The sequence below is a fragment of the Drosophila mauritiana genome, chromosome 3R (assembly GCF_004382145.1).
Source record: "Drosophila mauritiana strain mau12 chromosome 3R, ASM438214v1, whole genome shotgun sequence".
Taxonomy (NCBI): domain Eukaryota; kingdom Metazoa; phylum Arthropoda; class Insecta; order Diptera; family Drosophilidae; genus Drosophila; species Drosophila mauritiana.
Window position 1 is genome coordinate 25,872,337 of NC_046670.1, and position 15,038 is coordinate 25,887,374.

Genomic DNA, 15,038 nt, shown 5'->3' on the forward strand with positions numbered 1-15,038 from the left:
CGCAGAAAATTGATTGATTACTTCAACTGGAAAATCAACGCTGATTCTCCGGGAATTTATGTATTATCCCAATTAGATTGTACTAATGATTATGAATTATGATTCTAGTCATTCACTTAATGCCGAGCCATCCACACGATGAAAAGTTCTATCTCCGGCACGATTGTTCTTCTGGAAACTGTATGGCTGGTCAAATTGGTGGTGGCACTGAATCCTTTTCTGGCAAAAAGTGGGTTCTCTAATTATTCAAAAGAAAACCCTCTACGAGATTATCGCACTCCACAGCCTGTCTGGTGAATAAAGATAGCTTTTGGGAGGATATATCGGGGTTTAGCTTCCCGATCGAGGCTGGTCCGATCTACCAGACCCTGGACAGATGCCTGAGCAACTCTCCCCACATAATCGGCGGAGAACCCGCCTTGCCCAGGGAGTTCCCCCATGCCGCTCGCCTGGGACATCGAAACTACAAGGGCCAAGTGGAGTGGTTCTGTGGAGGAACACTCATCAGCGACAGGCACGTGCTCACCGCAGCCCATTGCCACTATTCCCCACAGATAGTTACTACTATCCGGAAATGTACAATGACATATCCGTGCTGAGGTTGAGTCGACCCGTAATCTTTAACGAGTACAAGCAACCTGCTTGTCTGCCCTTCGACAATGGGCGATCGGTACCCTCCTTTATAGCCATCGCTTGGGGTCAGCAGGGGAGCGTTCCGAGAACTGAAAACAAGAGACTGCAGAAGGTAAGGCTGTTTAACTATGGAACGCACTGCAGGATCACGGCGGACAGAAATGATGAGTTCCCCGTGGGTTACAATGCCACCACCCAACTGTGCATCGGATCCCAGGAGCACAAGGACACCTGCAACGGCAACTCCGGCGGACCGGTGCTCATATGCCACGATGAGCACCCGTGCATGTACCATGTGATGGGTATCACATCCGTCGGAGTGGCCTGCGACTCACCTGATGTTCTGGGCATGTACACAAGGGTGCACTTTTACCTGGACTGGATTAAGCAGCAACTGGCAAAAAAATAGATTTAAATTAGAAAAGATAACCTTACTATCAGTCGTAGTAGTTTTCAAATATATTTTTTATGTTTATGTTATATATTAGTATTAAATAACCTCTACCATTACCCAGAAAGACACAATATAAATAAGATCAGCGTAATACTTGCTCACCCACTTATAAAGAAGTATAAACAAAATCGTTTTGTTGTGGAATAATTGTAAAAAAACGGGGATTTCATTAGCTTTTACCCGCTTTAAACTTACCTGCATTGGGGTTTCCGTTACTAATTGATCGGTAACTAATTGGGAGCTAAACCCGTTCGGATCGCACAGTCGATCACCGATCGCCGCCTGAAGATGAAGATGTGGAGGCTGTTCTCCCAGCTGATCGTTCCGCTGGCATGTGTTTTTGGCCAGCAGTTGGATATGGATGTTGTCGGATGTAAGTGGACAAAAAGTAGCCTTGCAAGTGGTTTGAAAGATCTAGTATATAGCCACAACACGGGTATAGTTCCTATTATAATACTGTATTGACCACATTATCACAATGAAACTCCCAATTTTTCCAACTTCAGCTTGCTCGAGATACAAGAAGAACGTTTTCGAGGAGAGAATCGAGTTCGGTTTCCTCTTGCCCGGAGCTTCGATTGAGAGTCGGATCATAGACAACTGCAGGAGCTACACGCCGCTCATCGTCGGTGGTCATCCGGCCCAGCCAAGGGAATTTCCACATATGGCCCGCTTGGGGTGTCGCCCAGATCCGAGCAGCCGTACCGACTGGTTTTGTGGTGGCGTTCTGATCAGCGAGCGGTTCGTCTTAACCGCAGCTCACTGCTTGGAATCGGAAAGGTAAGTAGAGGTTTTTCGCTACTCAAGTTAGGAATCAATAACTCACTTTTTCCAGGGGAGAGGTGAATGTTGTCCGATTGGGCGAACTTGACTTCGATTCTTTGGATGAGGATGCGGCGCCCAGAGACTATATGGTTGCAGGGTACATAGCCCATCCGGGCTACGAAGATCCGGAGTTCTACCATGATATAGGTCTTGTCAAACTGACAGAGGCTGTGGTCTTTGACCTATATAAGCATCCAGCCTGTCTGCCGTTCCAGGATGAACGCTTTTCCGACTCCTTCATAGCCGTTGGCTGGGGAAGCACTGGCCTGGCGCTGAAGCCATCCGCCCAGCTGCTGAAGGTGAAGTTGCAGCGCTACGGAGATGGGGTAAGTAAGATGGCTTGGGCTATTACTTTAATAAATATATTATTCCCTTATAGGTGTGCAAAAAACTGCTTACCCGGCAGCTGGAGGAGTTCCCTCGAGGATTCGATGGAAACAACCAGCTCTGTGTGGGTTCCGAGATGGCCCAGGACACCTGTAACGGCGACTCGGGAGGACCTTTGCTAATGTACCACCGGGAATATCCCTGTATGTACGTAGTTGTGGGAATCACGTCGGCCGGATTGTCCTGTGGGTCACCAGGAATACCCGGAATCTACACTCGCGTCTATCCTTATTTAGCCTGGATAACCCGAACTTTGGCCACGTTTTAAATTATTACAAATGAATGTGTAAAATTATATAAAATATTTACTAAATACATTAAAATTAAATTTTAAAGCATTTAACAGTCCGATTAATTTAGAATCTCTGCTAAGTGGAAGCGAGTTATTCCTACGAAATCGATAGGCCGAACGTATCGATGCAGTCATCGATAGTTGTTTACCTTTTTTTCCCAAAAAAAAGAAACATTTACAAAACAAAAGTCGTCGCTGGATTTGGATTGTTAATTACCAATGACCAGAGGTCTGAATCCGCATGGCGAATAAGATGTAAGCGGACATCCTGCGCAGGATTCCACATCACAATTTCCCCTTCCTGTCTGCGGCGCATTTTGGTTTGTCCCCGCATATGTAATTGCCAATTGTGCCGGATCATGGAGAAGGATCTGGGCGAGGAAAATGACCAGGAGCAGGAGCAGCACACGGAGATGGAGCCCAAGCAGGAGATGGACGTGGCGCAGTCTTACATAACGCGGGCCAAGATGAATCCTGCCAAGAAGGATAACGAGAAGCGACGACGCAAGGATGCCATGCGAAGGGTAATTAGTGCGCCTGTGTGTGTGTTTTTACGCTTGCAGAGCTGGTTCCAATTTAGTTTGTTTTTAAATTACAAATGTTCTTGTCAAATACCAATCTTTGATTATGTTTTAGTGTCCAAAAGAAAGAACCCTTAAGTTATTATAAAATAAACTACGATCTATATATTAAGCCATGTATGTACGCCTATCAAGCCAATGCTAATCTATGGAAATGTTCCAGGTCTCGATGATACTGCGAAAATGCGACTCCCTGCGCTCGACGGAAGATCGACAATTTTTGGAGAAACACCCGGACATGGTAAAGACGACCAAGAAGCGCAAGGAGCGGGTAGAGATATACAAGGAGCGGGTTGTGGAACGCGAGGATGCGCCGCACGTGATTGAGGCGAAGGTGGAGCAGTTGGCCAACATCATTTCGCAGGCTAAGCATCTAGTTTGCTACACGGGAGCCGGTATAAGCACGGCAGCCCTGATTCCGGACTATCGCGGCAGCCAGGGAATATGGACACTGCTCCAAAAGGGCCAGGACATCGGCGAGCATGATCTATCCAGCGCGAATCCCACCTACACGCACATGGCACTCTATGAACTGCATCGCCGCAGATTGCTGCATCACGTGGTCTCCCAGAATTGTGATGGCCTGCACTTGCGATCCGGATTACCGAGAAATTCGTTGTCCGAAATCCATGGAAACATGTACGTGGAGGTGTGCAAGAACTGCCGACCGAACAGCGTTTACTGGCGCCAGTTCGACACCACGGAGATGACCGCCCGCTATTGCCACAAGACCCACCGCCTATGCCATCGCTGCTCGGAGCCTTTGTACGACACCATTGTGCACTTCGGAGAGCGGGGGAACGTCAAGTGGCCATTGAACTGGGCCGGAGCCACTGCCAATGCGCAGCGAGCGGATGTGATTCTCTGCTTGGGCTCCAGTCTCAAGGTTCTCAAGAAGTACACTTGGCTGTGGCAGATGGACCGGCCTGCCCGCCAGCGAGCAAAGATCTGTGTGGTCAACTTGCAGTGGACGCCCAAGGATGCGATTGCTAGCATAAAGATAAATGGGAAATGCGATCAGGTGATGGCCCAATTGATGCATCTGCTCCACATTCCCGTTCCCGTTTACACGAAAGAGAAGGATCCAATTTTCGCACATGCTTCGCTTCTGATGCCCGAGGAACTGCACACGCTCACACAACCTTTGCTGAAGAATGCCGATGAAGAGGAGGCCTTTACCACTACCACTGAGGAAACGCAAGACTCAACTATCTCCAGCGAGAGCTGTAGCTTTAACTACAGCGATCTTCCCATCGGCAAGGGACCCCGCATTCGCACACCCATCAAAAATGGTCGAAGGGTTAAGACTAACCTGGAGCTCCGACAGAAATTCAAGCCCCTCAATGGCCAGGACGAGGAAATTAAGATTGAGCACGTGAAAACAAATGGGGAGGTTAAAACAGAGAAGGACTTAATCATGCTGGAGTCGTCCATTAAAATAGAGACTGAAGTAAAGCTGGAGAAATCCGAGTGCCCGGAAACCCATTTTCAGCAGGAGTTGCAACTTTTGGAGCTGCTGCCAAAGCTGGAACCACTTTCTCTTAAAGAAGAGACGGAGGAAACGCCGAGCAATGGTTTTCCAGAGCTGCCAAAACTAGTCGCCATACAAAAAACTCATGCGGAAAGTTTGTCTGCGGTACCAACTGAATCAAGACTAGAGCCGCTTCAGCTGCCACCGCTGGTGCCAATTGGAGCACCACTGTCCACACCCTTTGTTGAGCCCAAATTGGTCCTGCCACCTGCCTCTCAGTCGTCCAGCATACAGATAAAGAGCGAGGGTGATGGTGAATCCGGCACAGAGAATGATAACGAAGAGGAGGAGGAAAGCGAGCTGGCCCAAGTGGATTTGTTGAGACAAAACAACGATGAGGAGCTGCTTCGCCAATTACCCACCTGGTACGATGCCAAGTATGCGTACTCTGGTCTGCATAGCATCCTGATCCCCCCACCAGCGGATCTCAATATTTGGAACTCGCAGGTGGTGCCGAACTTTGCGATGAACAGATCCGCTGCCAGTTGTTTCTTCTGCTTTGATCGGTATGCGGAGCTGGAGTGTCAGTTCTATCGGCGTTGGAACCTCAGTCAGCGCAAACACAAGAAACGGGCCAGGAGCGGTCGGTTCGTGGTCTGCGAGTGCTGTCCAACTTCCGACGACGACGATGACTACGATGAGAATATATCCTTGGCACACATAGCAGCGGCGGAAACGGCGAAGCGAAGACAGCAGCTGAGCACGAGTTTTCCACGGAAGTTGGCGCGAACCCAGGCAGGATGGTATGGCAAGGGCTATAAGAAAGGTCGGAAGCGACGATAGATTCCCATTTATGTACGGCCGTGATTCCTCCCTAAGATAAGAAGGTGAAATGATTACCCCTGAGTCAATGGCTTTTTGGAAACGTCTGATCTTATACTTGATATGAAGGAGCTAGCTGTTTCTTTTTTACGAAAAGATCGACCTGCCCTCACCGAGACATATGCTCGCTTCAATAGTATTTTAGCTATAGGTTCATAAGTCATAGATTATAGTGCCGGCGAGAATAGAATAGGGTTCCTTTTATTTAGACCTGTTTTTTAAAATGCTCTATTTGTCAGTCCTTGATTATATTAATAGGTTAACCCGTTTTTGTCTATTTTGATATTTACTTCAATTTTAATGGGTTAATTGTATGTCACAATTGTGTAACTCTCGTCCTGGTATTTTGGTGCACTTTTTGCAAAAATCATTTGTCCTTGTTTTTAATTATTAATATAGGTTTTTACTTAAGAACGCTAACCTAACATCCGCCCCTACACACGTAAGTTAAATAAACAAAATAAGCATTATGGTATATTGAAATGCATTCGATTTTTATTCGCACTTCAGTTGCAGTAACCAGTTGAGAATAAAACTGCAATAGATTCGCTTTCATTATGTGTAGAACCAAATTTATTCATTAACTTAAACATAAAGTATTGCTATTTTAGTTATAGTTTTGCGATCCCGTGTGAGTGAGTGTTTGTGTGTGATTAGGCATTCCATGCTGGGAGCGACCGGAGACGAAGAATTGGCTTCCCCATCAATCTTCAGGAGGTGTGTGAGTCTCACGTGGAACATTGCAAAATACCCAAGAATCAACAGAAGACCAGGCAACGGAAACAAACAAGGGATAACTACACACATAGAAAACAGCAGGTTGATTAGATTAACGCTATCGATCGATATTACTCGGGGGCAGGGCGTGGGCGTGGGCTCGGAATTCCAGGGTGCAAGTAGCGCACAAAACATAATACCTAGAGCTACGCAGAGCAGACAGTGGGCCAATATAAAAATACAAAGTTTCACAAATACAGGACGTGGACACGAGAAAGCGGCAGCCGATTGGAGTGTAGGTCTTTTAAATGCTCTGAGGGCGCAATGTCAGTAGCGAATCACGTTTCCATATAATACAATTATCCAATTCCGTAGACAGAAAAAGGGCGCATGCTTTGAGCACGTCGGCGTTGAGATTAAAATCGCAGCAGCAATAGTTTTTGGAGTAGCGTGTGAGGGAATGGAAATGGGAATGACTGCATAGACGGGACTGAGACTAGAGCCGGGATCACGAGCAGCTGCTTAGCTTAGGCCACGTAAATGAACATGTTGATATCATCGTCGTCCCGTCTCATATACTTGTTCTCGATCAGCCACTCCAGCTGCTCCTTGATCATTTTCTTGGACGGCAGGAACATGTTCTTCAATATATCGATGAGTTCACCCTGTGAATGAATGATTTTTTAAATCCCTTGCCTTTCAAGGAACAACTAGCTATCGAGCAACAAACCTGCAGCGCTGCGTTGTTCATCCGTTTGCGCACTTTCATGATTTTGATAATGGCCTCTTGTGTGCGCAGAATGCGCAGTTGCACAATGGACTGATTGTCCTCCTGCTGCGAGCGCTCTGTGCTCAACTGCAGGCGCCCGATGAGATTCAGCTGCGGGAGAGAACTATGGTTATGGATTATCTATTAGATAGCTAATATGCGTAATCACCTTTCCACGACGCTGCGACTTGCCATTCTTGACAATAGCGAACTCCTGATTAATATAGAACATTGTGTTCTCGGCAAAGTCCTTGGGCGAACTGATGGCCGCCGGTTCCATGAGCAGGATCTGTTTCTTTATCTTGGGGAACGCTACCAGCGACCACAACGTTCGCCTCAGTTCGGGATCTTAAAAGTACACAAACAATTAACATCAAAGGGTAAAGTAAATGTGCACGTAATCCTAACCTGGTAGTTCTGTGGCCAGGCGGAGATTCTCGTAGGAAATTTTGTCATGCTGACGCTGATTCCAGGCGAACAAGACGGCCATTTGAAAAGTGGTCACATCCAGATCGTAGCGCCCAAAGTTATTCACAAAGGTGATAGTGCCATTGCTCATGTGATGGTACCACTGCAGCTTACGGCCGGAATGCTTCTTCTTGTAAAACTCCTCCACATCAGGGATATAGTCCTCGAGCTCGATGGGCAGTGAGACCGAAACTCGCTCCGAACAGCGGGCCCAGGCACCCGCGTTGAGTATTTTAATGTTGATAGCATCGTGCCGACTTATCGAGGTGCGGAATTGAGTATTTAAGTCCTCGCTGACCTGTATACGAAAGAGCATAATGAATAAACCTGCTTCGAACATCAGTCTGGTAGAACCTACCTTTATGTCCTGGAACATGCGCGCCAGCCGATTCACGTAGTCCGCCGGCATGCCCACCTCCCGCAGCCACTCGACGATGTCCTCCTCCTTCTCGCTATCCGCACTGGTGCCCAAAATCAAGCTGTAATTGGAGGAACACATCTATGTAATCGTTCTTTTGAAGCATTATGCAGTCAACTTACCGCCTCGTCAAATGAACTTTGTGATAGCGCATAAAGACGTCCTTGTTGTTGACGTACTTCAGGACCAAGAGGACATCGCGCAGACGGGCGTCGATCTGTTCGCTGGTGAGGCGTTTGCTGAGCGGCGTTCGCCGCAGCAGCATGTCGCAGTAGTTGGCCAGTAGTTCCGGGCATTTGCTCTCCGGCGCTGTGTACTTTACACCCCGATTGGCGATACTCGTGGGTAGCTCCATCTTGAACACGCTGGTGTCGTTGACTACCGTCTTAAAAGCGATGTCGCGGGCAGTGAGGAATCGGGGATCGTCGTTAAAGGCGTTGCGCACCAGATCGCTGAACTTGTTGAACAGCTCAAGTAGCCGCTCAACGTACTTTTCCGAATCCTGAGTAATCACCTCCGAAGCGGACAGCATGTCGGCCAGTCCGGCAGACATGATGTGCCGCTGCAGGTCACCCATCATGGCCTCCACGCCAACGCCGTGCATCACTCGATCCATCAGGCGGAACATGAGATTCAATCGCTCCGTTTCATAGTCCCTGATCAAAGCTGGACACTCGGCAATGATTGAGTTGAGGTGGTCCACTATGAGCACATTGACAAGCGTGTAAGTAAGTATACTGAAGCTGCTGGGCTCCAGATACCGTTTGGCCCTGACCTCCTCCTCACGCAACTTTGAGTCGGCGTATTTCATGTAGGCCAGCACTCCGTTCTCCTGTTGTTGCTCTGCGGATTTCAGGCGATAGAACTCGGCAGTGGCCTTAAGGTACGCCATCTCGAAATTCTCCCTGTAGATCTCTAGTTTGTCCTCTGCGTTCGAAGAGAGATTTACATAGCTCTCGCGCACGCCTACCACTAGCTGGGCATCATAGGCATCTCCGTTCCGCTCGGCGTGCACAATCTTCATGGCCGACTCCTGCAGACGATGCTTGATGTCGTGGAAGATGTGCTTGTTCCAGGAGTCCAGCATGAGTTTTCGTACAGGACTGTCCTCCGTGGGGTTTTTCTTGGAGGCAGAGGTGCTGCTGCTAGAGCTCCCATTTCCGGAAGCAGCTGCAGCTGCCGCTGCTGAGCTTGTGGAGGCGGATGTGGAGGCTGCAGCAGCGGCGGCTGATGTGGAGGCTCCAGCTGCGGCTGAGGTGGAGGCTCCAGACTTTCCAGCCTGACCGCTGCAGGAAGAGGCTGCTGCCGCCGCGGCGGCACTCGTACTCGCTCCCGAGGCGGAGACGGATGCGGAGGAGCTGCTGCCACTGGAGGAGGGCTTCACCTGGGGCGACTGCTCCAGCTGGCGAAAGGGCAGCGGCAGGTAGTTGGACTGTGTAAAGAACTTGCGCCACTCCACAATGTAGGTGGCCAGAAGGGCCTGCTCGCCCCGTTGCGCTTGCACCTGGCTTTGGGCCTGGACGATGAACTCAACGATGTCCTGCTGCAGGCAGTCGTAGATCTTGGCTGCGCCCTTCTCGTCCCACAGGCACACGAAGTGGACGCCGAAGAATAGGTCCTGCCATTCGCGCTGTGACACCGTATCCTGGCGCAGTAGCTTTAAAACTATTCGCCTTTTGTCCGGCCAAACTTCCTCGAAGATGTCCCTGTCCCGTTTCCCGATTGCCTGTCGTACAGGGAGATAAAGGTATATGTGCACACTGAACTCTATATGCGTTTTCATCGTCGATCAGGTCACTTACCCGTAGCATTTTGATCGTAGCAATCTCTTTGTTTTTGTTGCTGCGTCCGCTTCACTTCATTTATATTTATTTTTTTGTAATTAGGCGATACAATACGATAGTTGGCTATCGACCAGTGTTGGTAAAATTCGCCCGAAGGGCTATCGCCCAATCGACCAATCGATTTCGGGCAGTCGATAAAACAACAGTTCGGAGTGCAGCAAAAGTGCGGGAAATCTGCGGAAATGTTATTAATCGAACATTAAGGGATACCTCGCCCAGCCGCGGTAATAATGATCAAGGAGAAATAGAAAATAATACACAGTTGTCTTGTCGAGGGTTTTGTGAAGTTCGCTAGTTTGCCCAGTTCGTTTTGATTTTTTTCTTCTCTACCTCTTCGTGCGCGAGTGAGACGAAATCAGTACTAGCAGACATCTCGCTCTAGCACACGTCCCCGACCTAATGTCTGGTCTGCATTGTTTCAGGGCTGTCAGATGTGCCTGAAATTGTCAGTTCCGTATTTCAAAATATCGCTTAATATTTCGTGTTCTAAAAATAATATATTTTGTTATGGTGCGCAAAATTTTATGTTTTCTTTATTTTCTTATTTGTTAAACTAGTAAAATAAAGTTATTTATCTATTGAATATCATTACGTTATTGCCGTTTGATGTTTATTTACATTCGAAAAGTCTTTCGCAGACAGGTGTCAACCCTAGTATTTATAACTTATCGTAAACAACGCGCTTAAATCTTTCTAAATCACAAAGAGCTTTCTAAAATTTTATTAAAGTGACTGTTGTATTTATAAACATTGAATTCTGTTTGAAACCCATAATTTTTAAAGTGAACACAATCGATGGTTGCGGGGCAAACATCGATGCTGCCAGTTATCTGTATACATCGATAGTATCGACTAACCATCGGCTTCTCTTCCAGCTCTAGCATTCACCATTTCCCTTTGTTTGCGGCGGCGGCACTCGTTGTACGGCCGTGCGAATCGAAGGAAAATCGCATAAAATCGCGGAAAGTGCACCAGCTCCGTGCTGCAATGTAAATAAACAAGGCTCTGATGAGCAGTTGCCGATAAAGTGCTTCGATTAGCTAGCAAAATGTGTGTAGAAGGCGAGAATCAGTGACGAAAACAACAACTACGTGCTGCTGCGTTCATTGACGTGACGCGAGCGTGAGTGTGTGCGTGCGTGTGTGTTTGTGTGTGTGTGCTGGCTGCTGGCGAGTGAGTGTGTGCGTGCTCCCCATATGTGTGTTGTCGAAAAAGCGTTTCAAACAACAAGCCAGCAACAAACAAATCACAACAGCACGTCACAAATTGCAATAGAAGCAGAAGCAGAAGCAGCAACACATCAAATCAAAAAAAGGCCTCCCAACAACAACATCTGTCGTGTTCTCAGAGAGTGAGAAAAAGAAAGAGCGTGTTAGAGTGAGAGAGGGGGCAAAAAGAAAGTCAACAGTCGCGTGTGAAATGAAATTCGAAAGATGTCCGCGTGTGTGTGTGTTGAGTGTATAGAATTGAGTAAGAAGCAGCGCGGCAAAAGGAAATAAGCAAAAGCAATAGCCAAAAGGAACCAACAACGAGCAGCAACAAATTACCCAATGAATCAATCAAAATTGGCATAATTTGCATTCGCCGACGTTATTGTCTATAAAACCCCCCTGAAAAACACACCACACAACAGAAGTGCAGCACAAATCTTTTGCCAATGAGTCGTAGACAGTCATTGGATCGACCAGGTGAGAAAATGCCTATCAAAACCACACAAAAAAAAAATTCGAATAGAAAAACCAAACTCGTAATCACGCTTTCTGAGAGCATGAGCGAGAGCGTGCAGCATCCGATTCTGATTTTAAAAATGCACTTGCGCACGTTCTCTTCGCCGCTCTTCTCGCTGCTTCGCTCTCGCTGCTCTTTCGGGCTAAAAATAAACGCTGGCTGCGCAGCTGCTCCCAAACACTTGAACTTTGTAAACACCTACGACACTCCAACAATTCGGCCATTGTACAGTGACAAAAACCAGCGCAATTATGAGTCTTCATCAAAAAGCCAAATCACTGAAAACTATAAATGAATGCAAGGGGCGGCCATCCGCTCTCCACTCGCTCGCCATTCTATTTTTAACCCGAGTTTCATCACACTCGAGCGGGGAAAGAGAAAGTATCTGTCACTGTCTTAAGCAGATGTAAATGTGCCTCATATAACTATAGCCTTTATGCACTGTTTGTGCATGTGTGTGCGTTGTCCGGGAAGAAAGCAGCAGATCAAAAATCACCAACTTTGGTTTGTTTGTGTTTTGTTTTTGCCAGGGCAATTAGTATTATGGCCGAATAATTCCAAGGTAAAAGCCAGGCGCTTGAAATTTGGTCTGTTTTGTTTGAAGAACTTATCGGAAGTTAAGTGCTTTTTAATAAGTAAAAAAGTAAGCTTTGGAAAATGCATTAAGCAGCAAATGAGAAAGGATAGATGGTACATGGATGAGACTATTGTAATCCAGCTATTAAGCTAAGTAGCCATCGATCTATTATGTTATGTTATTATATTTATGGTATCTTTGAGATTTAGTGTTGGAAAGGGACCTATTTCCACCAATCCTAGGGCTGCAATTTGCACTGCAATGCTGGCGCACAACAACAATAGTAATGGGCTTAGACGTAGCTGCTTGGCGTTGAGGAATGCTAACCACTTATCAGCTGCAATTAGCGATGAATGTTGAATGCAATCCGTGCATCGCTTGGGAACTCAGACTGTCCGGCCCCTCCACACACACACACACACACTACCACCACCCGTCACATACACATGCTAACACACACTCCCACGCTGTGTTCCTTTAATTTATTTATAACATTCAATGTAAACTCTGCTCAAGCGCCAGAGTCAAACGGCACAAACAATTTTCGATGCAAGGCAACAAAAACAGGGGCCAGCAGTCGCGTTTGCTTGATTTTTTATTATTTGCCACTTTGTAGGTCAGGGTTGTCGTGTGTAATGCAAAACGTGCCAGCAAATTGAATGAATAAGCGTGGCTATTCCACGGCAAGTGCATTTACAACAATTGCAGGGTATTGCCAGAAACTATAGCCACAGCCAAATAAATAAGGCATAGAATAAAATCAACTGTACAGCCATGCTTAATTGGTGTATAGAATTTCGCGTGATTGCCAATTGCAGTTGATAACCGGTTTGCGTCGGGCTAAACCAACTCGATAATGATCTATTCCCGAACGACTTCCGTTTCCACTTAAATTAAATGTAATCAGCCTGTTGCTTTATTTTAACTAGTAAACTATGGCAAAAATACAAAGCATGATTTTTTTTTATGATTACAATACGATAGTTTGCATTAAGAATGGTCAAAGTCCCGATTTCTCTCTGTGAAATGTCGCTGTCATAATTGGTTAAAGAATAAGAATAGCTGCAAAGAAGTGACAACGATTAATTTTAACTACAGTGTCTTGCTATTTCCTAATCTCAACTGACCCTATTTCCACCCAGTACTCGGAACGTTATCGATTTTTACACTGTTTACATGCGATACGATTGTGGTTATACAAAGACGTGTTGGCAGTGTTTACACTGGAAACGTTTTCCATCTACCGGTTGATGGATTGTTAATATCACGGCCGGGGGCATAACGCTCTGGAATTTGGGTTTAAACCCTGTTTAGAAAGTGGATCGAGGGAATACACCCTTGGCATTCATTTGGCGGAGGCGTTTCGGCCAATCTGATTCGATTTGTTTTGTTATTGCTTCGATTTTCGCGCTGTCTTCTTCGCGTTGACGCGTGACAAAGAGTCATTAAGTTCTGTTTAAGGTGAAATCGATTTTCCGGGCCATTAGGCGCCATTAGAATCGACGCTTATTTGAATTTTCACATTGTTTAATTATTATTGCGACGACAACTTTGGTCGGCATTATTTATTAATCAATAAACAAAATGAAACCTTATCAAGGTTATTGCTCAGATTGTATTCGAAATTTCGTAATGTCCACATGTTTATGTGGGGTTTACTAACTGATAAGCAGTTACTTATGGCCTTTTTCAAGTGCAAATATAGTAGATGTTGGATAATTTAATGAGGAAAATTCATTATTTTCAAGGTATCTGCTTAACCAAAATAATGATGAAAAATCCTAACTCAGCTCGAGTTTCTAACGATGACTCATTAGAGTTACTTGTATTCGAAGATTTATGTACGTGTATTTGCCTAAAAGGGCTAGTACTCGTGCCTTAAAAGGCTTAACTAGAACTGATTCCTCGTGCTCGGGGTATTACACTCGTTATAAATGGCATTTTGCTTATCATCAATGCTACTCCCTCCCTTTCCTCCACCCCCGACGATATCCCAGCACTTTCTCAGCGAACTGGAGCTGCTATCAGTGCAATTGTTGCTTTGTTGCGCCTAATTGCTCTTGGCTTTTTCGCTTTTGTGCAATGACTTACGAGTGGCGAACGGGGCCAAGAACAATGCTGGCGAATGGAAATTTGATTAGCATAAAGCAGGCGGACTGCCGATGGAAGGACTCCAGTGCCAAACATCGTCAGCCCCGAGTCACATCATTAATCTTGGCGCACAAAAGGGTCTCGACCGCCTTCTCGTCGCGCTAAGAAGCAGCAAAAAGTTGTCAAAAGTTGCCAAAGCAACGCACCGTGCTATTAACTCCCCTCTCGCTCGAACAGTACTTTTGGCCACTCGCACTCTCGGTTTCTACGCTTTTCCCTAATGAAATTGCTTTGATTTCTCGAAAAGCTGGTAAAGTTTTCTCATCTAGCGTCGAGACTTTTGCAGCAGCAAATTACACGAATCCTTGTGGCTTTTCCTTTTCTGTGTTTTTCTGGAGGTTGACACTTTTTTGCGGGTTTAATAACGATGGTGCCATCTAAATTAATAACAAAGAATATTCATAGCGTTTTGCATGAATAATAATATATTTATACTTATTTATGAAAGGGAAACTTATTCTGTAACTACAAAACCCATTTCACCACCTTATGAATATGTTATGCATCTTTACAATTATGGAGAACAACTATTCCTTATTATATATTCGCTTTGATAGTTAAATAAGCTATTTGGACTGGGAAAATGAGACAGCAAGATAATCAAATTATTCCCGAAAATGTGGCAGATCCTTGGGGTTGGCCATTTGGCGGTTGAGTTAAAAGTTGACACTTCTTTTTGGGGGTTAATCGCGACGCTGGCTGTGGCTGTGCGATGTGTATCTATCTATTAAAAAATCGGGGCGAGTCGAAGTGGCCAAAAGACGATGTGGAAACGACGACGTCGACAATCGCGAGTGCGCTCTCAGGAAATTGTTTTTGGGAGCACGTCGGAATTAGCGCC

General features: G+C 46.1%; 4 protein-coding genes and 1 pseudogene across 4 annotated transcripts in view; 4 read left to right on the forward strand and 1 right to left on the reverse strand.

The window, feature by feature from the left end:
• The first annotated feature begins 138 nt into the window (after positions 1-138).
• LOC117145705 lies at positions 139-1,042 on the forward strand (annotated as a pseudogene).
• A 124-nt stretch (positions 1,043-1,166) lies between these two features.
• On the forward strand, positions 1,167-2,580 carry LOC117143305 (serine protease snake). The gene is made up of 4 exons (XM_033307914.1): positions 1,167-1,460; positions 1,594-1,867; positions 1,923-2,238; positions 2,292-2,580. Exons 1-4 carry the CDS (start codon positions 1,376-1,378, stop codon positions 2,565-2,567), a joined length of 951 nt encoding a protein of 316 aa, XP_033163805.1. The 5' UTR covers positions 1,167-1,375; the 3' UTR covers positions 2,568-2,580.
• A 158-nt stretch (positions 2,581-2,738) lies between these two features.
• Positions 2,739-6,006, forward strand: LOC117142401 (NAD-dependent protein deacetylase Sirt7). Its single transcript, XM_033306348.1, has 2 exons — positions 2,739-3,115; positions 3,336-6,006. Exons 1-2 carry the CDS (start codon positions 2,951-2,953, stop codon positions 5,484-5,486), a joined length of 2,316 nt encoding a protein of 771 aa, XP_033162239.1. The 5' UTR covers positions 2,739-2,950; the 3' UTR covers positions 5,487-6,006.
• Positions 6,007-6,070: 64 nt separating this feature from the next.
• On the reverse strand, positions 6,071-9,828 carry LOC117142400 (cullin-5). Its single transcript, XM_033306346.1, has 7 exons — positions 9,700-9,828; positions 8,020-9,623; positions 7,838-7,958; positions 7,420-7,777; positions 7,181-7,359; positions 6,973-7,122; positions 6,071-6,907 (listed from the first exon to the last, which is right to left on the reverse strand). Exons 1-7 carry the CDS (start codon positions 9,706-9,708, stop codon positions 6,770-6,772), a joined length of 2,559 nt encoding a protein of 852 aa, XP_033162237.1. The 5' UTR covers positions 9,709-9,828; the 3' UTR covers positions 6,071-6,769.
• A 34-nt stretch (positions 9,829-9,862) lies between these two features.
• Positions 9,863-15,038, forward strand: part of LOC117142399 (nuclear receptor coactivator 6) — a 44,512-nt gene continuing 39,336 nt past the window's right edge. The window contains exons 1-2 of the mRNA XM_033306345.1: positions 9,863-9,965; positions 10,617-11,429. Coding sequence (XP_033162236.1) covers positions 11,399-11,429 — 31 coding nt within the window. The 5' untranslated portion in view covers positions 9,863-9,965; positions 10,617-11,398. The remainder of the gene's footprint in view (positions 9,966-10,616; positions 11,430-15,038) is intronic.

What these genes read in the sequence shown, in the direction of transcription:
- LOC117143305 (XM_033307914.1), top strand. Translation starts at nt 1,376, where the DNA reads ATGAAGATGTGGAGGCTGTTCTCCCAGCTGATCGTTCCGCTGGCATGT. An exon ending in GGATATGGATGTTGTCGGAT is followed by an intron (nt 1,461 to 1,593) that starts GTAAGTGGACAA and finishes TTCCAACTTCAG; the next exon opens with CTTGCTCGAGATACAAGAAG. An exon ending in TGCAGCGCTACGGAGATGGG is followed by an intron (nt 2,239 to 2,291) that starts GTAAGTAAGATG and finishes ATTCCCTTATAG; the next exon opens with GTGTGCAAAAAACTGCTTAC.
- LOC117142401 (XM_033306348.1), top strand. Translation starts at nt 2,951, where the DNA reads ATGGAGAAGGATCTGGGCGAGGAAAATGACCAGGAGCAGGAGCAGCAC. An exon ending in GCAAGGATGCCATGCGAAGG is followed by an intron (nt 3,116 to 3,335) that starts GTAATTAGTGCG and finishes GAAATGTTCCAG; the next exon opens with GTCTCGATGATACTGCGAAA.
- LOC117142400 (XM_033306346.1), bottom strand. An exon ending in GCATGTTCCAGGACATAAAG is followed by an intron (nt 7,778 to 7,837) that starts GTAGGTTCTACC and finishes TTTCGTATACAG; the next exon opens with GTCAGCGAGGACTTAAATAC. An exon ending in TGAACAACGCAGCGCTGCAG is followed by an intron (nt 6,908 to 6,972) that starts GTTTGTTGCTCG and finishes ATTCATTCACAG; the next exon opens with GGTGAACTCATCGATATATT.